At 33.3% G+C, this 23,916-nt stretch overlaps 1 protein-coding gene across 4 annotated transcripts; it reads right to left on the reverse strand.

The window, feature by feature from the left end:
• Positions 1-1,610: 1,610 nt before the first annotated feature.
• On the reverse strand, positions 1,611-18,977 carry LOC113868239 (phosphatidylinositol 4-kinase beta 1-like). Of its 4 annotated transcripts, none has more exons than XR_003505295.1 (16): positions 16,960-18,977; positions 16,283-16,465; positions 16,094-16,142; positions 15,162-15,294; positions 14,573-15,056; positions 14,025-14,105; positions 13,822-13,941; positions 12,928-12,997; positions 6,765-6,862; positions 6,398-6,680; positions 5,715-5,768; positions 5,435-5,578; positions 5,275-5,328; positions 4,070-4,144; positions 2,786-2,869; positions 1,611-2,702 (listed from the first exon to the last, which is right to left on the reverse strand). XR_003505295.1 is itself a non-coding variant. In XM_027503817.1 (16 exons), the coding sequence occupies exons 1-16, from the start codon at positions 18,436-18,438 to the stop codon at positions 2,601-2,603; spliced, it is 3,315 nt and encodes a 1,104-aa protein (XP_027359618.1). In that variant the 5' UTR covers positions 18,439-18,977; the 3' UTR covers positions 1,612-2,600. The 4 variants fall into 4 exon arrangements, 3 of the variants coding, with proteins under 3 accessions (XP_027359617.1, XP_027359619.1, XP_027359618.1); XM_027503817.1 differs by having other exon boundaries at positions 1,612-2,702; positions 6,576-6,680; XM_027503816.1 differs by having other exon boundaries at positions 1,611-2,869; positions 6,576-6,680.
• Positions 18,978-23,916: the final 4,939 nt, after the last annotated feature.

Raw genomic sequence — 23,916 nt, forward strand, 5'->3', positions numbered from 1 at the left:
ATATTGATCATTCAATTATGTCATCAACATAGGTTTTTTTTTTTTAAACTTCTTGACAATTTCTTATAGAAAAAACAAATCAGTATAAAAAATGAGTAAATGTAAGATATAATTTATTTTTATATAATTACTCATATGCTTAAATATATATGATTTAGTATATTTATATGTTGAAATTTTATCTTCTTGATTATTAATATTATTTTATCTCCAACTTGTAAAGAATTAAGGAATTTTTATGTTAAGTAGGCTAAGCAATTATTAAAAACTAAACAATTTCAAGGGCAAGTAAGTTGAGAATTAAATTAATTTTTAAAAGAATAAAGAATTTTTTTTAGCAAAAAATGAATGAAAAAAACATTGTAATAATTAAGGTAAAGATTTAAGGAGGACTATTTTAGTAAAATAAAGACTTTTAGATATGAATTTTCTTTTATTATAACTAGTCAGTTATAAAATTAATGTGGATTTACTTTAGAAAATAATAAGGGATTGCAAAATTTATATAAAATAATTGAGTCAAAAATTAAAGAAATAGTAGGTCATTGAGAAATTAAGAATAGATTCTTTTACTTAATTTAACTCTCAAAAACTAAAATTACAATAAACTCTTATAAATTATTTTACCTCACAACTAACATAATCATTAAAGTATTCATCTATAAAACTCTTTTCAATTTACGAAATGTCTTAGAACAATTCCTTTAAATTATCTCAAAACTTTGCTTTCAAAAGGACTTTGGGGATATCTTGTGAAGCATAAGTATTGATGATATTAATAATGTATTGGATAACCAATAATTTTAAGGACATAATCCTATTTATAATTCTTTTAATTTCTATCACATTATTTTTTCAAGTATTATTTATAGTTATGCTTTATTCTTTTTCTTAACTTTTTCTGTATACTAAAGTTTGAAACTTATAATATTAAACTCTTTAATCTTAATTCTAACCTATTTTGATTTTTGAATGCACTTAATGTTAATCTTTCTACAAATTAGTGTTAACTACTTTCAGCAACTTTCCTATCAAAGTACCAATATATCATGAATTATATCAAAGTACAAATTTTTAAATAGATTAATTTCTTTACTCTCATTTATCTAGCTAAATATGATAACCCTTACTCATTTAACATTTAATATGATAACCCTTACGCATTGATGCAACAACTTTAGCTCATTTAACATTGTACTCAAGTCATGCAATGTGTTACTTCTAAATAATGACATAGTTCTTACATTATGTAATTTATATAACATTTTTTAACAAGTTTTATGTTTATTATCAAATGCTTAACACAACTCTCCTCCTTTCTATTTATTAAATTAATGATTTAAAATTTTTTATTCATTTAAAATATAATATTCATATCTTTTATATATCAATTTTACTTATCTTTTTAGTGGTACGAGTAATAAATACTTGCTTAAATGGTCTAAATTGTTAGTCTAAGTATTAATTTTTCTCTAAAGGAACCTAAATAAATACTTGCTTGAAACCTCAACACTAATTGATCTAGTAAAGTAAATTGCAATTGCCAAAAAAAAAAAAAAAAGGCAATCTCAAGAATCCAAATGTTAGAATCGCTACTCTATGCAGGGTTACTTAATCATCACCTTTGATCTAAAATTACATGAGCTAGTTCTTATGGAGTTCTCAAATACATTGATGACAAGCAAATCTTTGGATGTTCTCGAACCTATTATGGAGTTCCTTCCACATCTAGATAGGGACTGAATCGGCCAACCACATAAACGTTGATCCAAAGTAATTCCCAAACGACAGACTGTGAATGAAATCAACACTTATAAAGTGCAGTTTATAAGAATTAAAGGCACGGTCTCGGGAAATGGAAAAACTGCGTTCCAGGAACGATGCCACCAAAACTTTTGTATAATAGATATGAAGGTGAACAAAATTCACCGTGAAAGTAAACAGGATCAATTACACATGATGTAATCAAACATCATCAAAGAATTTTGAGAACAATTTTCCAGTGTAAGTATTGAAGAATCAACTCTGGGAAGGCACGCCATAGATCAGCTGGGATAGAAAAAATAACAGAGCAGTTCGCCGCCAATATTGGAGGTCTGCCCATGATAACGGATACCAAAAAAGGCACCAGGTCATATGCTCAACAATGCAACGCACCTTCAAACCAAGACTTTGATGAATCAAACAGTTTACACAGCACTCATACCCATATCCAATATAAATCTGCTTCTTACTCCCGCTATCACCACTGTACAATTTGCACTCTCAGCATATAGGAAGCTAACACAACTTCTCCAAGTAGCAGGGTTCATTCACAAGAAACAAGGGAGGGGGGATCGAAGACTTGGCTTGAGTAAATTTATCCTCAGAATGTTGAAGTGCTTCGGGGTGTAAGAATCTTCCACCCACCGCCACCAGGAGAAAAGAGGTTGTACACTGCCACCTATTAATTCTTACCTCTCACAAAAACTCTAAAGCCATAACACGGTGAACCGACCACCCTCCCATGACTTAAAAAATGCAAATACTAATTGATGGGCATTCACCGTGCAAGCTTACTCAAAAGTGAACATGCAAATGATCGCCACTGACAAAGTATCTCATAATATCCCATTCAAAACCCTCTGGTAATAATCATACTGCCGTGTCCGCCATGCATCCAGGCTGCTGCTAATCAGTGAAAGCACCAAAGATACACATTGCTGCCAAGAGAGAGGAAAAAACGTAACAAACACGCGCAAAAAAAATTACAGTTAAGAGAGTAACTAATATTTAGCATTGAAACCTCTTCTGTCAAATTGAGATGAAATCGTTTTCGGAGGTTCTGTATTGTCCGGGGACCACCTTTAAAGCAGGGGAAACCAGACTCCTGATACCAACATTAGAAAACAACAGTTAAGCGCAAATCCAGCATGAATTGGAAGGTATTTCCTGATTTTCTCCTACCATGCCCCTGCCCATGCCCATGCGTATAAAGTATCATTTTCTTGAAACTCGACATTAGACACCCACATTTGAGTTTCATGAGGCAACATAAAATAAGTGATACTCGGGACCGTGTAGCAAGATGAGGCTACAATCAAGCATCATCCACAAAGGCAGGGAAATATGGAACCCTCTATTTTTATAACCTCTAATCATACAAATGTAAGATCTGTTGCTTTAAGCTTTTAAGAAAAATGATTTTATGATACAACCCTTTTAGAGGTTCTTTTTTTAAACTATTTTTAACTTCTGAGAAAAGCACGAAAACAACTTTCTTTTAGGTTTTTGCTTTTACTTTTGCAAAAAAATAAAAAATAAAAAAATATTATTATTATATTTTTTTAAAACATTTTTGACTTAAAAACACTTTATCTTAAAAAAAAAAGATATCAATATGGGCCAACAGTGCAACCTTTTGCACAAATCTCAACACCAAACATATACCTTCTGACTCCTGCTCCTTTAGTAGATATTGTTTAATGAATGGTTCTTCACAGAATATATGATTAGAGGTTGTAATAACTATCTTAAAATGTAAAGACAGGCTCGCTACAAGCTTCCAAAGAGTAGTCTTTTACCAATTCCAAAATTAGCAAACAAATGTTTAACAAGATTAAAAAGGAAGATATTGATGCCTATATTTTGTTTCTATTTCATAGTTCAAAGATGTCCAATGTGCATCAGAGATTCTTAAGCACTTCATTGACCAAGTAATTTTAAGACTAAGTTTACACTTTAACCTAATTGTAGAACAATCAAAATTCACTACAGGAATCATGTCAGATAGCTGCTCTTTGTTCAAGGATCTGAGCATTTAATTGTTTGGAAATATAATACTATACATCGCTTTATAAAGAAGAAAAAGGTATAAACTTCATCTCAATGAACATTAAACAGTTCCCAATGGTGGCCTAAAACTAGGTGGCAGATAGCAAAGCAGGGAACAGCAAGAATTAGGTTTGGGCTAACAACCAAAAGTAGACACAACCAGTTGTTCTGTTATGAGAAATCGGAACTGATTATAAACACAGGCAACATATTACAAGACAATGGGACCACAGCAGCAAGCAAACATTTATATTACCTGCAACATCTCAACAAGAAGAATAACACGCTCAGCATGCTTACGGCAAGTAAGAAACCCTTGAATGCATAAAACCTGGATAGCAGGGGACAAAGGGTTGGACAAATTTAGAGCTAATAGGCCATATGCCTGCAGACTATATATATGGGGGTTGCTAACTTCGACACATTCATTGTACGTTAGCATACTCCATATTTTCTTTTGGACTAAAAAACCAATTTCATCTTCATTATAATAACTTAAAATAATGTATAATAAAAACTTAAAATTTAACTATTATTTGACCTTTTTAGTTACCTCAAATCCCCAATAACCTTTTCTTCTCTCCTATTTTTTTACTCCCTAAGTGTGCATTTCCACCAACAGCATACTTGAAATTAGCTTTTATGTCATGTGTTGGAGTGGACAGGGGAGAGGAGTGTAGTTAATTACACAACATTGGGAGGGGGGATTCAGTGGAAGAGTGCAAGGACATAGGATTACATGTTGGATTTAGAGCATGTTCTACACTACAATTTGTGGTGCTGGATTTTATGGCTCATGCAAAGGTCCAAGATATATATAGGCAATGTATCAAATGGGAGGACTTTTCGATGTGACAGTGAAAGGGATGAATCTTGACCATTATATCAAGTCAGGAATAGTTAAGAACTTAAGATTAAACCATTAAGTTACCTGACATTTTAAAATAATCATGTGATCATTAAACTTTTTTTAATCTTATCCATTCATATATAGTTGAATGATCAAGATTTACCTTCTCACCTTTTATATTAAACAAACACCTCTCACTGGATATACTCCATATATGTGTGCGTGTGTGTGTGTGTGTGTGTGTGGCAGCCTTTAATTATTTTTCTTGCAATTACCAAACTCAACAATAGATGCCAGCATTTCAATTGATCTTTTGTTTTATAATATGTTGCACAGCAGCCTTCAACTCACAGGAAGTCTGCAACACAGAAACTTGATAAAGAAATCAAACTACATCACATGTACAAAGGAGAAAAAAAAAGGGAGAAAAATATGGCTGTGGTAACAGAAAAATATTAAATATTAATTAAGTAGAAATAAAAAATCAGTATTTATAGTTATTTTAACAAAGAAAGATGGTTTTTTTGGTCCAAAAGAAAATGTGAAGGATGCTAACATACACACAAATGTGTGGAAGTTAGCAAACATCATCATCATTATATATCTTCTACCTTGAAATAATCAAAGAACTCGCTAGGCATGCCCTCAGCATCAGAATCCATGACCTAGTACAATCACATTAACTTGGTTGTTGTATACATAAAAGCTAGTAAATAATCAAATGGACCCTAAAATTAGGTGTATATTAAACAGCCATGGTCTCAGTTTTACCTCAAGAAGCTCTCGGGTTAATTTGAAGGGCGCACTTTCAAAATTAACACCACCAGGTGAATTGGAAAGCATAAAGCCAAAATCAATATGAATAATATGACCTTCTTCATCCAGTAAGAGGTTTCCATTATGCCTATCCTTCACCTGGATTGAAATAAAAAATGAGTGGGTAGAACACAATCTTCCAACAACAATAAACAGCAAAATTACACATTAATTTAAGCAGGTATTGCACCAGTTACAGAAAATGCATGCATCTGCATACTAAGATGTTTCAAACCTGCAAAAGGTAGCAAACCAGGGAATATCCAGCCATACTTTCAACAAAGTTCCTCTGAGAACCCAAAAAGAAATAAACAAATCAATTATAGCAAATGACATCTCCATTTTAACATAGAGTCAAGGTGTGTTGCACCACAAATAGATTTAGTAAATGATGAAAGAAAGAGCATTCAAAACTTGGGGGAGCTAAACCACACTAGAAAATTAAGCCAGAGAAAAGGAAAGGGAGGGAAGTCAGTACAATTACATCATGTTAATGAAAGTACTGAAAGAAAACAAACTATAGTACATCCCAGACAGGATTACCAACAGGAGGGGGAGAGAAACGAATACCATTGCTTAATAATATGAATGTGGTTATGTTTTTGGATGCTTCTCAGGTGTTGTAAATATTGGATATCAGAAGAGATTATGCTGGATTGTCAATAGAAACGTTTTTTGAACATACATGCACGTTATGCTATGTTCTTATGCCCACATTTTGGAATATTTTATGTGGTCAGGCAGGTTTTCTAGGTTGAATTAGAATTTTCTATTTAGCCTATGCACGGGTTGCATCATGAAGTAAATTGTGAGCTTGTCGCAGCAGGGATTTGCAATTCTGAGATAAACTAATAAGAAAACAAACAACCAGGATAAACATATATCTATTCAGCTCTTTCCTTTCTGTGAATGTGTTACCTGTATTTAAGAAAACATGAAATTAAATGTCAGTGGCCGCTTGGAAGGGAGGGGATGAAACATAATATATGCTAGTGGCACAGATACTCGATTAAAAATTCCTTGCAACTTATAAGATGAACAAGATCAGTCCACAATAATGCCAGTGTAACTTCACATGATGATATCTCTTCATTACCTGAGCAAGTTTAAAACTTGGAGAATCTTTTTGATACTTGGCAATAAAAAATTCACGTAAACTTGAGATGTTGGGATATCTACTCTTGATAGAATGTAGAGAAGCCTACATATAATATAAATTTAATAATTATTAAACACAAAAATATAGAAGTTTCGACAAATTTGAAATGTGTAAGCATGGCATTACCGTATCTGGAATTGTTTCAATAAGAGCAGTGTAAGAAGAAGTACATAGAACTTCATAAGGGCGCAGCCAGAGAGGTAGGCCGGCTTCTTGGAAAATATCTGGTATTAAAACGTAATGATTGTAAACAACAGAACAAGAAACACAACAGACAAGGGTCTGCGGCATGCGGAGCTAATCTGTTATCAAAATAATAGTAAATAAGATCCAATCATGCATCATCAACAAATCTTAGGTGCATCCAACTTGTTCACTAGATAATTCCATTCTTAATTTTACATACTTCCATTTCAATTTACAAATCCAAAATGGAACTTAAACTGAGATCATAAAAACACACATTTGTCCTTAGAAGAATAGGATCTGTTGAGATATTGTTAAGATATTGTACAGATTTAGTGTAGATATTGTACAGATTTAGTGTAGATTTATTCTATTTACAGATTTATTCCATTTATAGTGATAGATATGATTAGATGTAATTGCTGTTTTTTAAGAAGAATAGTATCTCGCATTGTATATATATTATAAGCCATTATGTACAGTGAGATATCAATCATAAATATATTTTTATCATCTTTCTTCCAATTTGGTATCAGAGCTCCCGACCTGGGAGCCTGAACACCTTCCGCTGCATTCCAGCCTTCATTGCTGGACAATTTCTACAACCTTAATTGTTGTCTCTTCCCTAACGCCTCTTTTTTTTTGTTTTCCCAATATTTCTTCCGTCGTATTCTCCCACACCCACTACTGTTACCGCTGCCGGCCAACTTTCTGGCCATTTTTTCTCCAACCTCTCTTTCATATCCGACCACCGCAGCATCACTCTGACCTACCTCCGGCCACCCTTTACCTATGGCAGAATCCGAAACACCTAAAATCACCCCTCAAACCACCACTAATGCTACCCATTCCACTTCAACTTCCTCTCCCAATCCACCTACACCTTTAAATCCTAATGACCTTCCTGTCCTACACCCTACCTATCACTTGAATGGGAAAAATTATTTGCAATGGGCTCAAGTTATCCGGCGTACTCTCAAAGGTCGTCGAAAATTATCCCACATTGAGGGAAATCCTCCTACCAAGGAAGACCCTCACTTTGAGGCTTGGGATGATGAAGATTCTCTTATTATGACATGGCTGTGGAACTCTATGATACCCGATGTAAGTCGTAATTGTATGTTCCTATCCTCTTCTCGTGAGATTTGGGATGTCCTTCACCAGACTTTCTCTAAGAAGCAAGATATTGCTACTTGTTATGAGTTGAAGACGAAGATTTTCTCAATCAAGCAAGGAGCAATGACTATGACAGATTACTATGGGATTCTTACTGGTCTATGGGCTGAATTGGATCAATACCAGAATCTGCAGATGGAATGTAGCAAAGATGCTTCCATCCTGACAGATTTTGTTAACAGGGATAGGGTCTTTGAATTTCTCTCTGGCTTGAATCCAGAATATGACCCTATTCGGGTTCAGATTCTGGGTAAAGAGAAACTACCCTCATTGTCTGAGGTGTTTTACACTGTTCGAGGCGAGGAAAGTCGTAGAGCTGTTATGCTTGACGACAAACCCACGGCCGGATCCGCCTTGGTTGCAGGTAAGACAGCAAAATCAGGACCTTCTTCAACCTCTTTGAAGCCTTCCCGAGATAATCGTTGGTGTTCATATTGCAAGAAGCCTGGACACACTAAGGAGAATTGTTTTAGACTTCATGGCAAGGACAATGTTCTTAGTCGCATGGGAGGATTTCGAGGCTTGTCCCCTAGTCAGGCCAATCTGACTACCTCAGAAAATATCATCACATCAGAACATACACCAGTGGAGAATGAAGTTCCAGCCCTTAGTAAAGATGAGCTTGCCCACTTGAGAACTCTCCTCACCTCTCTTAGTAAGCCCTCTGGCTCTTGCTCTCTAACCTTGTCTGGTAAGAATTTCTATTCTCAATCTTTTAATGCTTCTAGTATTGTACCTGAGGATTTATGGATAATTGATTCTGGTGCAACTGACCACATGACCTTTCACACCCCACATTTTATTTCTTACCGTTCCACCTTAGGCACACGCCATATAACTGTAGCTGATGGTTCCCGTACCTCAGTTGCAGGCTCCGGTATTGTTTCCCTTCACCCTTTCCTACACTTACATGATGTGCTTCATGTCCCTCAGCTCTCCCATAACCTTATTTTTGTTCATAAACTTCTCAAAGACAATAATTGTGCAGTCATTTTTTTCCGTTCCCATTGTGTCTTTCAGGATCTTGCCACGGGGAGGACGATTGGAGTTGCTAAGGAAGCAGGAGGGTTATACTATCTCCTCAAGTTACAAGCTATAGGTGGTTCCAGTCAGAGGGTACTTTCTTCATGTCACCAAACAAGTTCAGAGTCTACAGTCTCTCAAATTTGGTTACAGCACAAGCGTCTTGGTCACCCGCCTTTTTCCCTACTTAGGTCTATGTTTCCATCATTGTTTGTCAACCAGTCAGTTGAGTCTTTTCATTGTGATGTTTGTCAATTTGCAAAACACCATCGTGTGTCATTTCCATCTAGTTCTAATAAATGTGACGAGCCTTTCACACTTATTCACTCTGATGTTTGGGGTCCTGCTTCTATTCCTAATATCTCTGGCACTAAATGGTTTGTTTCCTTTATTGATGATTGCACAAGAGTAACCTGGTTGTTTTTAATGAAAGATAAATCAGAAGTTTTTCAATTGTTTGTCCAATTTTATAATATGATTCAAACACAATTTAGCAAAACTATCAAACGTTTGCATTCTGATAATGGTAGGGAGTATGTGAATCAACAATTTTCTGATTTTGTTAAAAAGCATGGCATTATTCATGAATTTACATGTGTGGATACTCCACAACAAAATGGTGTGGCTGAGAGAAAAAATCGGCATTTATTAGAAGTCACTAGGGCCTTACTTTTTCAGATGTCTGTCCCTAATTCATATTGGGGTGAAGCTGTTTTAACTGCTACCTATTTAATTAATCGCATGCCTTCTCGTGTTCTTGGAAATATGAGCCCTGTGCAACTTATGTTATCCCATTTCCCCTCTGTTCCTATTATGCAAACTTTACAACATCGAATCTTTGGGTGTGTGGTTTTTGTTCATGTGCATCGTCAACATCGTCATAAACTTGATCCCCGAGCTTTTAAGTGCATTTTCATAGGTTATGCTCCTGATAAAAAGGGATACAAATGTTTTCACCCATCCAGTCGTCGGTTCTTCACTTCCATGGATGTCACCTTTCATGAGACTGAGTCTTTCTTCCGTCCTCAGCTTCAGGGGGAGAGTCTTTCAGAAGCTGAGTCATTTATCCCTGAGTCATTCCTATTTTTTCCTCCAACACAAGAGCCTTTACCTTTCACTAATACGCAAGAGCCATTACTTCCTACTAGAAACTCATCTGACTCTACCCAAGAATTGATACCCTCTACTCCACCACCTAAAGCAGCTACACCAACTTTGGTGTATCAAAGGAGAAGGAAACCTGAATCAAACCAACAGCAACTTCAAGAGTCTGAACCTATGGTAAGTATTGAAGGTACTAACTCTTTCATTCCTGACTTGGAAAATGATCCTTTGAATACTTGTGAGCCTAACCTAGATACTCTACCAATTGCAGTGAGAAAAGGAAAAAGGACTTGTGCCAAGTATCCTATTTCTCAATTTGTCTCCTCTAAACACCTTTCTTTGCAGCACCAGAGTTTCATTGCAGCCATAGACTCTATCCAAATCCCAACCTCCGTACAAGAAGCATTGAAGGATGAGAATTGGGTTCAAGCTATGAATGAGGAGATGAGAGCATTAGAGAAGAATGGAACTTGGGAGATTGTTGAGAGACCTGATGGCAAAAGATCAGTTGGATGCAGATGGATATATACAGTGAAATATCAATTTGATGGTTCATTAGATCGATATAAAGCAAGATTAGTCGCAAAGGGATATACACAGACATATGGGATTGACTATGAGGAGACGTTTGCCCCAGTAGCCAAGATGAACACAGTCAGAATCTTGCTCTCCCTTGCTGCTCATTTTGGATGGGAGTTACATCAATTTGATGTAAAAAATGCTTTTTTACATGGAGACCTAGAGGAGGAGGTTTACATGGAGACTCCACCTGGTTATAACATCACTGGCGAGACAAACAAAGTGTGTAGGCTGAAAAAGGCATTGTATGGATTGAAACAATCCCCTCGCGCTTTGTTTGGAAGGTTCACGAAGACGATGACTTCATTGCGATACAAACAGAGTCAAGGAGATCATACCCTCTTCTTTAAACATACACTAGATGGAAAATTCACTATTTTATTAGTGTATGTTGATGACATTGTCATAACGGGTGATGATTTGGTTGAGCAGCAGCTTCTGAGGAAAAAATTAGCAGCTGAGTTTGAAATGAAAGATCTTGGGAAACTGAAGTATTTCCTCGGAATTGAAGTTGTCTACTCTAAACAAGGTATCTTCATTTCACAAAGGAAATACATCTTAGATCTTCTCAAAGAAACTGGAAAGCTTGGTTGCAAGGCTACTGGTGTTCCCATTGAGCAAAACCATCGAATAGGAAGTGATGAGGAGAGTCCTAAAGTTGATAAAAGACTATATCAGAGACTAGTAGGAAGATTGATATACCTAGCACATACTAGACCAGATTTGGCATATGCTGTTAGTATAGTCAGTCAATTTATGCATGATCCAAGGGTTAGACATATGTAGGCAGTTGATAGGATCCTACAGTATCTTAAGGCCACACCTGGAAGGGGATTGTTGTTTAAAAGGGGTGGAAGCCTATCCATGCAAATATACACCGATGCTGACTACGCAGGATCCCTTATTGATAGAAGATCAACATCAGGTTATTGCATGTTTCTTGGAGGGAATTTGGTGACTTGGAGAAGTAAAAAGCAAAATGTTGTTGCTAGATCAAGTGCTGAGGCAGAATTTCGAGCTATGGCACAAGGTGTTTGTGAATTGCTATGGATGAAGATCATACTAGATGACTTGAGAATAAAATATGAAGCTCCTATGAAAATGTTTTGTGATAACAAATCAGCAATCAGTATTGCTCATAATCCGGTCCAACATGACAGAACTAAGCATGTTGAGATTGACCGACACTTCATCAAAGAGAAGTTGGACAGCAGATTAATAGCCACAACACATGTTCCTTCAGGGCTCCAACTGGCAGACATGTTAACTAAAGGACTTCCCATGGAACGGTTTCAAGAACTTACATGCAAGCTGGGAATGATAGATATCCATTCACCAGCTTGAGGGGGAGTGTTGAGATATTGTTAAGATATTGTACAGATTTAGTGTAGATATTGTTAAGATATTGTACAGATTTAGTGTAGATTTATTCTATTTACAGATTTATTCCATTTATAGTGATAGATATGATTAGATGTAATTGCTGTTTTTTAGGAAGAATAGTATCTCGCATTGTATATATATTATAAGCCATTATGTACAGTGAGATATCAATCAGAAATATATTTTTATCATCTTTCTTCCAATTGGATCTTTCATGAATTCAGTTTCCCTGTTATCCCCTCTAAAAAACAGTAAAATGAGAAGAGAATGAAATTTAAGAAATAGTTAGAGCAAAACCTGCTCTGCTGCATTACAAAAGTAAAGAGGGATAATTTGGCCAGAAAGGGAAGTGAATATAAAAGGAAAGATGAAAGAATACCTCAAAACAAGAGTTTTGTTAAATATTTTCTCATTTCCCTTTACCCTCCCTACATACCAAGGTCCAATTCATCATTCAGGCCACGCTCATAGTGAAAACAGAATGCACAACCAACACATATGAACCCAGTTGTAACTCCCCAAAAGAAAAAATACCACCTTTTGTCATTCAAATTATACTCGATATATGCAAAGAATAGGCAAATTCTGAACCAACATTTATTAAAAAGTAAATTATACTTAACAAAAGGAGGCAGCCTACCAAGGTCCAGGGAAATATAAGAAACCTCCTATATGACCATATAATCATAAGCAAATATAATTGTTACGAACAACAAACACCAAAAGGCAAAATTATTGCAAAAAACAAAAGTATTTGCACCATAATTAACATGAATGGAACAAAATGGTTAAATATGAATATGAATGGGGAAAGGAAAAGTCTGAAAGAGACACCTACCATAGAAGTGTGAAATAAGTTGAACTGCCAGATGCTCCTGCCTACAATCATCCCCACTCTTTACAATAACCTATGTGAAAAGGGGAAATTATGCCATCGTGTTTAAAAGATTTGTGATCTTAAAGCACACATTCTCAAACAGAATAATCAAATAACTCATCTAAAACAAAAAATGACCATACATTACATTTTACAGAACCATATTGATAAAATAAAGAAAAATACAATAGTGCAGCTTTCAACACATTGGAAAAATCAAGGTCTTGTTTGCTAAATGTATATTCTGATTCCCATCTCAATTACATCAATTCTCTCATGATATGCACATTACAGATGTATGCTGTAATTTTTAACAACATACAAAGAAGAAAAAATGAAGGAAATATTCCATTAATAGCAATATATAGACAACACGTTCATGGCTAACCCACTTTCCTAACAAGAGTGTTCACTGCCAAATCCAAAACATGATATATTATCCAAAAAGCAACCATGTCCAAAAAGTTGTATCATCCTTTCATATAGTTGCACTGCTGAATAATATTCATTCAGACCATTGATATTGGCAAGTTTAATTTTACAAACCATTTTAGAAAATATTGACTGCAGTATTTTTCAGAAAAATTATTCAATGCTTTCCACTTTAGTCAGTTATAAAAAGTATGATGTATAGTACAAATAAGCATTATTTTCTAACTTGGTTGAATAATTCAAATATAGAATTAGTAGATATACAAAACGCTTCTCTTTATGTGATGTCAAATGATTGATCATGAGATTTTCTTTATACATATTATGCATACTATTTTACTCATGCATTAAATTCAGATCTTTGTGACACTCCAGAATAATGACATTTAAAGCAAATTCTTTTTTATTGATAAATATACTCACAGATCGCAAGTCCCAACCAGGAAAATTCCCATGGACAGAAGCCTTGCGTATCCTCTCTTTCTTTACCACCCAAAGTTCACCAGACAAGGCATCACTAGCTTTGGGAGTAATTCCGTTAGCCTGTATGGAGGAATCATGTCATGTATAACAACTCCATATTTCTAAGGTTAAACAAAACTAAACTCACAACAATTATGCCTTACCCTTGGCTTCGCATCTGATGAATCTTGACCAGCACCTTTCAAAGGGAGTCCAAGAGGTGCTTCCCCCTTTGCTGCCGCAGCCTAGCATATTTGAAATGTTAGTATAAACTGAATTGTAGATTAACAGGGAAATGCCAAATAAAGACATGAACGATCAATTTGTCACAAGATATAACCCCAATTCACACATAACATTATATTCGTTTGCTTAAATTACATGTATTGGTGTGAAAGGCAGAATCTTTCACTGAACAGAATGACTTTACATAAGCCATACTATTGGTTCATACCAACAAAATATAACCAACAAAATATGCCCGGCATGATTGCAAAGTTTAATGTTTCAAGTTCTTGATTATATTATCATGTAATGGAGTACATAAACAATGTTTTTCTATTAAACATTTAATTATATTAGTAGACAGGAATCTTCATGTACTGGAGAAAAATCAGATGAGTTTACTTACTTCATCCAATAGACATCACACACTGATACAATGAAATACAATTCTTCAAGTGAAGGAAGAAAAAAAAATTAACAGACTCACCTTTACTTCCTCTATTGCCACTGTACTAGGAACACGACGATGTTCCTTCCGTCGTCGTGGTGCTTGATCCTCAATATCTTCCAGTCTAATCCGAGGATCAGCTTTCAACACTACCCGTACCCACTCCATATCACTGTCATGATATGGCCTTGCAACTTCTTGTATACTCCTGTTAATTGAAGCAGGATGCCGATGGCCCTTAGATAGATCTGCTTCAGTCTTCTCCTGCTGACCATGTAATTGCATTTCCACCGAAAGATTTAGACTAACAAATTTGACTTTTGTCTCAGGTACATGGGTCATTGCTAGGTCAATAGCCTCAGCAGTTGATTTGGACATTCTATCGTTGCTATTGCGATACACCTCTTGTGCTGTCCATAAGGGATAAGCCCAAGGGGGCGGCTTTTGCAAGAGAGCGTCTCCATTTGCCAAAGGAATTCCACCTTTAGAAAGTTTTTGAGAACTGGATGTCTCCTTTGAATTGCTATAACAAATATTTTGCAGGAAGGGTAGTATATCAGAAATATGATTCACACTTTACTAAGTGAACTATTTTCCACACGCATGAGGATTATTATCTCAGTAATACCTTGGCATTTCACATCTCAAAACTTCAACACAAATCAGGTAAGGTGCCTTCTCCCTAGAATTCAAGAGAACAGCTTCATCTTCAGGTATAAGAAGCACACGGTACATGCCCTTTCCCAACGGAAAACAAACTCCTAGGAATACAGGAAGCGCAAGACTCATATACAAGCAAGAGGATAAATGAAAATTGAAAGTGAACTAGTGAAGTTAATGCAGTGACTTAATTGACACACCAAAAGAAAGGATTTTTAGGCTGTGCTTGGATATCTAATGGTGAGTGGAATGGAACAAAGTTACCTTTTCATTATTTGGATATCTTTATAATGAAACAGAAAAAAGGAATGATTTCATCCATATTCCCCAAATTGGAGGGCAAGAAAAAGAGGGATATTGCAAGGAGTGAAATGGAATGAATTCCATCATATTTTGCTACATTCCATCCTATTATAAACAATCCAAACAATGGAACCTAGTATTATCACTCGACTCCATTTGACTAATTTCCATCAATCCAAACATAGTGTAAAAAAACAACAAACAACAACTTCCACTACATAATAGAAAAAACTTCTTGCTAGTTTCCTCTATGAAATGGGCTCCTAACCATAATGGTCATTTCTATAAATTAATTCCTGGAGAAAAGAAAAACAAGCAATGATAGATGAATGAAAATTTTCACCATTTTCTCCCACTTAACCAAAAAAAAAAAAAAAACTCATTTTTGCATGACAACCAAACCATTTATCATGGTAAAATTCCAAACAAGGATTTGGTCTTTTACCACAATAAGTAACATTACTGCTACTGAAAATTTTCAGATAACTCTTTGGAATTAACGTGTAATATGTTCAGATGAAACATATGACAAATGGTGGAATCCATTTAGCCCCACAGAACATCATTAAAATAATATCATTAATAGTTAAGAAGTACCTCCAGTATTCTGAACCTCTTGTAAATGTAAATTGATCTCCACAAGCGACTTGAGAAAGAGAAAAACAAAGAATATGTATGTGTTAGAGTGTAGCAGGTTTAAACATGTATATAAATATATGCATAATCCCGTCTCTAATCACATCAATTAGATAAAGAAAATATCAAAGAAAAATGTAAGGAAATAACCTCATGCAGGGCATGTTTGCGATCTTCAACTGGAAATACATCCACTAACCCAAATGATGTCTCACATAATGACAGCACAAAATCCAATGACTCATGGTAAGCTCGTTTCCGGAACTGCGATGAATTAATTGGTAATGGGGGCTTTGTTTTCTCATTTCGTTGCTTTGGCGATCCAGGATGCTTCTGCCAAAGTAGCATGATAAAATCCAAGAGGCATAAAAATGTGATATATGGGAAATTGCTGTAATCTGATATAGAAACTAGCAAACATATGAAGAAAATTAAAACAGTTCAGAATGCATTAATATTAATGTTACTCTTCAAACTCTAACCCACAACTACAATCAGCAATGCCACTAATAACGATCATTTCTGAAGCCTCTATTGTATGCGCGATATGCCATGTACCCATGCCTATAATATGACTGTTACTGATTAGAAGTGCAGCTAGCCAACAATGTGGTTGTTAAAAATGTAATCAATGTCAAAATCTAGATGGGTAATGTTAAATGGATTTTGTATCATGATGTCATGATGCCATTAAGCCATGTGTATGATTAAAAAGAAAATTATTTGGTGTGTCTAAGTATGGATTTCATTCAGAGTTTTTTCTTGGTTTACATTCCACCAATATGCAAATAAACTAAATGCTAGTTGTTAATAAATATTTAACACACCTCTTTCTGTTTTTTTGAACCAAGTAACTCTGAGTCTTCAATTGAACGGTCACGATCTCTAAACAATTTGCGGAAAAAATTCTCTGTACCTGGACTACTTTCAAGCAAGCCACCATTATTGTTTTCATTGGCTGAACTACTTTTACCATCTTCTGGGTGCACGCGAAAAATTCTTTTGAACAAAGAAAAATCAGAAGCCTCTTCTTCCTCAACATTGGTAGTACCATCTTCAATTATATCATTTGTATCTTTTTTGTCCTCAAATTTATCCTTAAAGAATTTCCGGAAAAACCCTTCTTTTTCATCATCTTCAGCAAGCTTTGCACATTTCTCTTCAGAATTAACAATATCTCCTTCATCATTCCCATCCTTCTTATCTTCAAATTTCTCTCTGAAAAGCTTTCGGAAAAATCCTTCTTTTTCTTCATCCTCCGTTGTCTTAGTGAGTGTTTTATCCTCAGAACCATTCTTGCTATCACGAAACAACCTCTTAAAGAATCCATCTGAACTTGAGGCTAAATCATCATCCTCACCTTTACTGTCTCTTAAGAGCCTTCTAAAGAAACCATCCTTTTCAGATTCTTCATCATCCCCTCTGCTGTCCCTTAAGAGTCTCTTAAAGAAATTATCCTTTTCAGAATCTTCATCATATTTCTCAGATGACTTACGGAAGAGAAAAGTATCACGAATTTTCTGGCCCAACTCATCATCACCTTTGCTATCTCTTAAAAGCCTCTTGAAAAAGCCATCCTTTTCAGAGTATTCATCATCTTTCTCCACCGATTTCCTAAAAAGCAAAGCATCTCTAACCTTTGGACCTGGCATAAATTTCTTAAACAACTTGGTTTCCTCAGGAGAATGTGGACTACCATCCTCCTGCAAATTGTTTCCCGAAGAAGGTGAGAATGACAACGACCTCTGAGCAGGTGGTGAAGACGTGAGCGACAACAAACGCTGTTTTGATGACAATATCTTATTCAAAACTTGGTTCTTGCCCCCAGGGCTTGAAGGTGCATTTTGAGGCCGTATTAGGGTAGGCCACTCACCCATCAAGGTGGCTGCAATCTGGCACTTCTCCTGAATCCTACTAATCCCTTCATTATCATCAGAGTCCTCGAGCTCCGCCAATAAGAACCAATGCACCTTCAAAGCAATCTTAAGTGACTTGCAGCACACATCTATGACGAACTTGTCCAATGACGGGCTCGGCTTATGTATCATCATGTAACACACTTGGAACAAATAACTCTCAATTCCCTGCAAGGGAAGTGTATACATTCTATTACAGAGATAATCACGCACCCCGGAGTGATCATGCTTGTACAAGTAGCTAACAGCAATCCACTCACAGAAGAACGACGAGTCAAAGAACCTAATGAGCCACCCATTTTCACTGGACTCACTATTCAGATTGGACCTCGACGCAATTTCCCTGGGTTCATCAACCTCCCCACGAGTCAATCCTAAAAGCCTCACCATCCTCAACCAACCATCATCAACCCCCCAAGGAAAAACACCCTGATTTGAATTAGATCAACAGCTAAAGCATACTTAAACCCTACAAATCCCTAAAACCTTCCCCGAAAACCCTAATCCTCGCACGAATCGAAATCTCCACCCTCATCGGTTATCCGATTCGGGTGTCTACTGCGAATTCCGAGAACAAAGAAAATTCGCAGAAGAAAACCCGTGCATCAATCGTTGAAACGACAGAGCAACACAATCCACGCTTTATCTTGAGAAATATTAATTAAGGCACTTAAAATTGAAGCTGTATTGTGAACAATTGGGGAATCTTTCCCTTAAAATCGCAGCGAAACTTCAATTGGAGGAAATGAAGGTACCTATAAGTTGCGTGAAATGTGAAATGTAAATCTGACTCTAACTGCACTAGGGCGCCGAATTGAATCAAATGCCGCAATGAATCGCCGCGCCTCGTCTTAAACGACGGCGTTTTGATCCTTGTGGTTACGGTGGCAATGGTGCTGTGGTTGTTGTCGTAGTTTCTATGAGAGAGAGAGAGAGAGAGAGAGAGAGAGAGAGAGAGAGGTACGAGTTAATTAAAAAAAGTAAAAAATAAAAAATAAACAAAATAACTAAAGTTGCTAATATGCGCTTAACTGTAATATGCACACTCCTAAGGTCGTGGGCACTACTTTATTTCCCTCCATTTCCAATTAAAGTGAATCTTACGTTGATGGAAACGACAGAAAAGGTTAAATATTCATCATTGATGATTGGTGGGTACGATACCATATAGGAAATGTTCGTCACTTATTTTTCCATTAAAATTGGAACAACACAGGGATGAATTGTAACTACCGATTTAAGGAATCATATCAAGTGCTTGCCATTTGGACTCACTAGGCACATTTTGTAAAACTCTGTTTTTCTATTTTGGTGATTATTGCGTGATGCTGCAATCATTGAATGAAATTACCAAAATAAAAAGTAATTAATGCTTATGTGTTTTTCCATGTGTGTATATCACCCCCTTCAGTTTTGTACCATTTATTATAAGTTACTTCCTCACCTTAAATTTTGATCATTCACCGACTTCCATTTTGAATATTCAACAAATCATTTTATTTCATTGGGTCTATAGGTTTTCTTCAAGTTTGACGCTTCCTGGGTCATAATTGCTTCGCCATTCCTATTCTAAAATTATAATTTATTTTTTCAGTTGTTTTTCAACCTATGAAATACTTTTTAAACCAATAAGTAAAAATATACTTATTTATGAGTCAATTTAAAATCTATTATAATAGTTAAGTTTTGACGGATTACATTCATACCTTTTAAGGTTTGACCATATTTCATTTGATCTCTCTCTTTTGTTCGTTACTTTAATTTTTCCTTAATTATTCATCTAATTGAATAAGAAAATAAAGATGATTTATGTAATTGAGTGTGCTATACAACTTTATAATATTACATAAGCTAAAGAAAGTTCGCGGAGGATAAAAAGAAAAGAATATCGAGTGAAATTTATTAAATCTCATGATATGAATGTAGCTTTTTTTTCAGTTTTTGTTACAATGTTAGTGTGATAATTTTTGTGCCATTAACTAATTAAAATGCATAATAAATATACATTTTAAAATGATTGTTATAAAGTTAATGATTTCTAATAATATATCAATCTATAATTAAATGATAGTATAATTTTTTTTACTATCAATGTGTCAATTAAATTTATAATATTTTACTACATTTAAAATTAAACATACTCTTATTTACTCACTTTAAAAATATATCTTGTAAAATAAGATTAGATTATTCATCATACACATACATGTATGTTATATTTCATTGGTTTTAAGAAGGATAAATTAAAAAAAATTCATAAACCCAACCCTTTTTTTTAGTCTTTAATAAAATTTGTTCATATAAAAATTAAATATCAGTATAAATCTATTTTGTAAATATTGAAATTTAATTGAACACAAATGTAAGACAACTGGGAGGAACTTATTAATATATTCATATACTTAAATATATAATTTTTTCATATAATAATTAAAACTAAAACCAATATCAGATGTTATAACCAAAAATTTAATTTAATCTTGTAATAAGGTCATAACTCAACCCGTGAGTATAGGTGCGGGGTAACCAGACTGGCCAGCTTAGCCCGTTAGTAAATAAGCTGATGCCTAGGCCCAAATTGTAAATGGGCCTACATCTAGCTTAATACAACCTGATCTCACAATAGAAATTGGGCTAGGCTTAAAACAGCATATTTTATATAGGAAAAAAATAATGATTTTGTGCCGATAATTCATGTCGTGGTTTGTGAAAAACCACTTTAACTAGATAATTACCTTTTTTCTAAAAAAAATTTGTTAGACAAATTCTGACCAGTAACATAGGAATATTAATTAATAAATAAAGAATATTAAAAAGTATTATCAATTCTCTCTTATTGTGATTTTTAACGTAATCTAAATTTTTAAATAAAAATTTATTTTTATTTGTTATTTTATTAATCAACGTCCTTAACTTTATGATACTGATTAGCAGTAGTATATATATGTGTGTGTTTTACCTCAATTATAAACGAATTGAAATATTGAATTGAATTGTCTATTATTTATATCTATAAATGATTTAAAAGGTCTTTCCCCATAATTTTTACAAGTTATTTTAATATTTTTAGTATTTTTAATTTATTTATTCTTTTATTAAATTTTCTACTTTTTATATGTGTTTATTGACTTTTTATTTTTCCAATCGTTTATTATCTTTTTTGGTTTCTTTTAGTGAAGAATTAAATAAATTACAGTAAAAAATATTAATTTTTAACAAAAAAAATATTTTAGTGCATATATTAATAACAAATATAAATAATATAATTTTCAAAAATATAAGTCAAATTTTATTGTTGAAAAGTAAAAATATTTTAATCAAATAAATAAATTTGAAAAATTAACTAATACATTAATCAACTATAAAAGTTTTGTTACTTTTTATTCCGAATAATTCCATAGGAAATGTTTTATTTAACAAAATAATTATTATTTTATTTTTATTCTTTAATTAAATCGGTGCATTGCACAGTTAATTATGCATTGATTGGAGAACTGGAGCATGAGTTTACCAAGTTCTAATTGGGTAGCAGAAACTACTATTACAAGGAACCAATAATGTCCAATTTGAGTAGTATTGAGTATTTGTCTAGACAAGACCAGATTAAATTATTAGTGAAAGAATTTATTTTTTTAAAGTGTGTTTATGTTTGAATGAAGAGAAAAATAGTTGTAATTATATTAAATAATAAGCTGAATTTTATTTTCTATTTTTATTATACTTTTTAATTTTAATTGTATATATATATTTATTTTTCTTAATTTTTTAACTGTTTAACCAAGTTTTTACCTCAAATTTTTATTCAATGAATATATATATATATATATATATATATATATAATATTTGTTGTATTTTTCTTACTTAATGATATATTATATCTTTGTTATATTTTTTATTACTTAATTAAATAATTGAAACGATTAAAAAATTAAGAAGAATAAAAGTGAATAGTAAAATTAAAAGATTAAAAGTACATATAAACTAAAAACTTAAATAATAAGCTAAATTTTATTTTATATTTTTATTATACTTTTTAATTTTAATTGGATATATGTATTTTTCTTAATTAATGATATATTATATCTTTGTTGTATTTTTTATTAATTAATTAAATAATTGAAACGATTAAAAAATCATGAAGAATAAAAGTGAATAATAAAATTAAAAGATTAAAATTACATATAAACTAAAAACTTAAAATTATAATTAAACTTAAAAAATATTTATACTCTTACGATATAATAAAATACAATCAACGAGCATTTATGTGTTATTGTGTAAATTATTCTTTAGGTTTTACCCAACACGACACTCTAAGTATAAATCAATTATGTTTTCAAATCGAAATTGATGGTAACTAAGTGCAAAAGACAAAGTTTAGATATAATATTAGCACATGTGTTCGTGTGATATATATATAATGTTAGGAGTAAATATACAATTTGATTTTTGAAGGTGACATTTTAGTTTTTTTTTTTGTATAATTTAATTTGTAAATGTGTGAATTTAAAAATTATGTATAACAATATGTTTTAGATTATTTAGTTTCTGAAATATCAAAATATGCATAACAAGTTATAATATATTCAAAAATTAAATTTTATAAAAAAAAATTTGAAAATAATAAAATAAATAAAATTGCACTTTCAACGATTATTTTCTGTATTTCGTTTAATATAAATTATATGTTATCTTATATTTATATCTATCTATTTTGTATAATAGTTTTTATCAAATTTGCTATATGAAAATTTTGTTAATATCTTATCTCTTAATATTTTTTAATTTAGTTTATTTTTATTCATCTCATATATATATATATATATATATATATATATTGTTATTGAATTTTTAAGAGATATTTAATATTCGTTTCAGATCAATTTTGAAAAAAAAAAAACCATACGGACCAATTATAAATAAAATTTATTGTTTGGTTTACATTGATTTGAAAAAAAAACTATTAAAATTGAACTAATTTAAATTAATATTTCTCAATTTAAATTAAATTATTTTTTATTTTTTAGAAACATAACTTTTTTTTATTAATTAGAGTACAAATAGAGTTTTCATTACATAATTTTTTTAATAACTATTTTTTTATTTAAAAAACAATACTTGTTAAGTAAAAATATTAAATATATAATAATCATAAAAATAATTAAAAATGAAATATCATGATAAATTATAACTTAATATAATTAATAAATTATGAATTTGATAAGTATTGATAGGAATCAGCTCTATGGAAAGAATCAGTTCCATGGGAAGGTTTATACAAGGAGAGGTTCAAGGAAAACAGAAAATTAGTTGTAACTAACTTGGAGGATTCAAATGAATGAGAGATTTTAGGAGCTGATTAAGGAATAAGAGATTTTAGGAGTAGATTAAATAATTTCTGTTATGGGAAATATTTTAGGAGTAGTTTTGGTATTTTTTTGTTATGCTAGTATTTATTGAGTAATTGGTAGGAGTTTTAGGGGATGGAAGTTTTAGTTATTGGGCTTTGGAGTGTTTGAGCTACTTAGTGCTCTATTCCTACTCTTGTAATTTGCATTCAGTTATATCTAGTTTCATTCTTAGAAAATACTTAACTCGAGTATTGCTACCTACATTATTTCTGTTGTTTATGTGTGTTCCTATCATTGGTATCACAGCTTCTAGACGTGGGGAGCTGTGTGGGCCTTTTATCTCGCGAAAGCTGCCAGTATGGAGGATTAGGTTGCTGAGCTGCAAACAAAATTAGCCCGTGTGATGCAGTTGCTGGAGGAGAAGAACGACCGACGCCGTCGCTTGCGCGGCCGGTCTCCACCACCATGACGGCCGTTTTCCCGAGTGGACACGAATGACCGCTGGAATGGGGGTTT

The sequence above is a fragment of the Abrus precatorius genome, unplaced genomic scaffold, assembly GCF_003935025.1.
Source record: "Abrus precatorius isolate BTA unplaced genomic scaffold, Abrus_2018 Scaffold10, whole genome shotgun sequence".
NCBI lineage: Eukaryota > Viridiplantae > Streptophyta > Magnoliopsida > Fabales > Fabaceae > Abrus > Abrus precatorius.

Bases quoted from the DNA above. Each gene is read 5' to 3' on its own strand.
- LOC113868239 (XM_027503816.1), bottom strand. From the start codon at position 18,438: ATGGTGAGGCTTTTAGGATTGACTCGTGGGGAGGTTGATGAACCCAGG. The intron at 5,579-5,714 runs GTTTGAAACATC...ATTTCAATCCAG, and splicing joins TGGTTTGCTACCTTTTGCAG to GTGAAGGATAGGCATAATGG. The intron at 2,870-4,069 runs GTAATATAAATG...TGTTGGTATCAG, and splicing joins TTCTTGTTGAGATGTTGCAG to GAGTCTGGTTTCCCCTGCTT.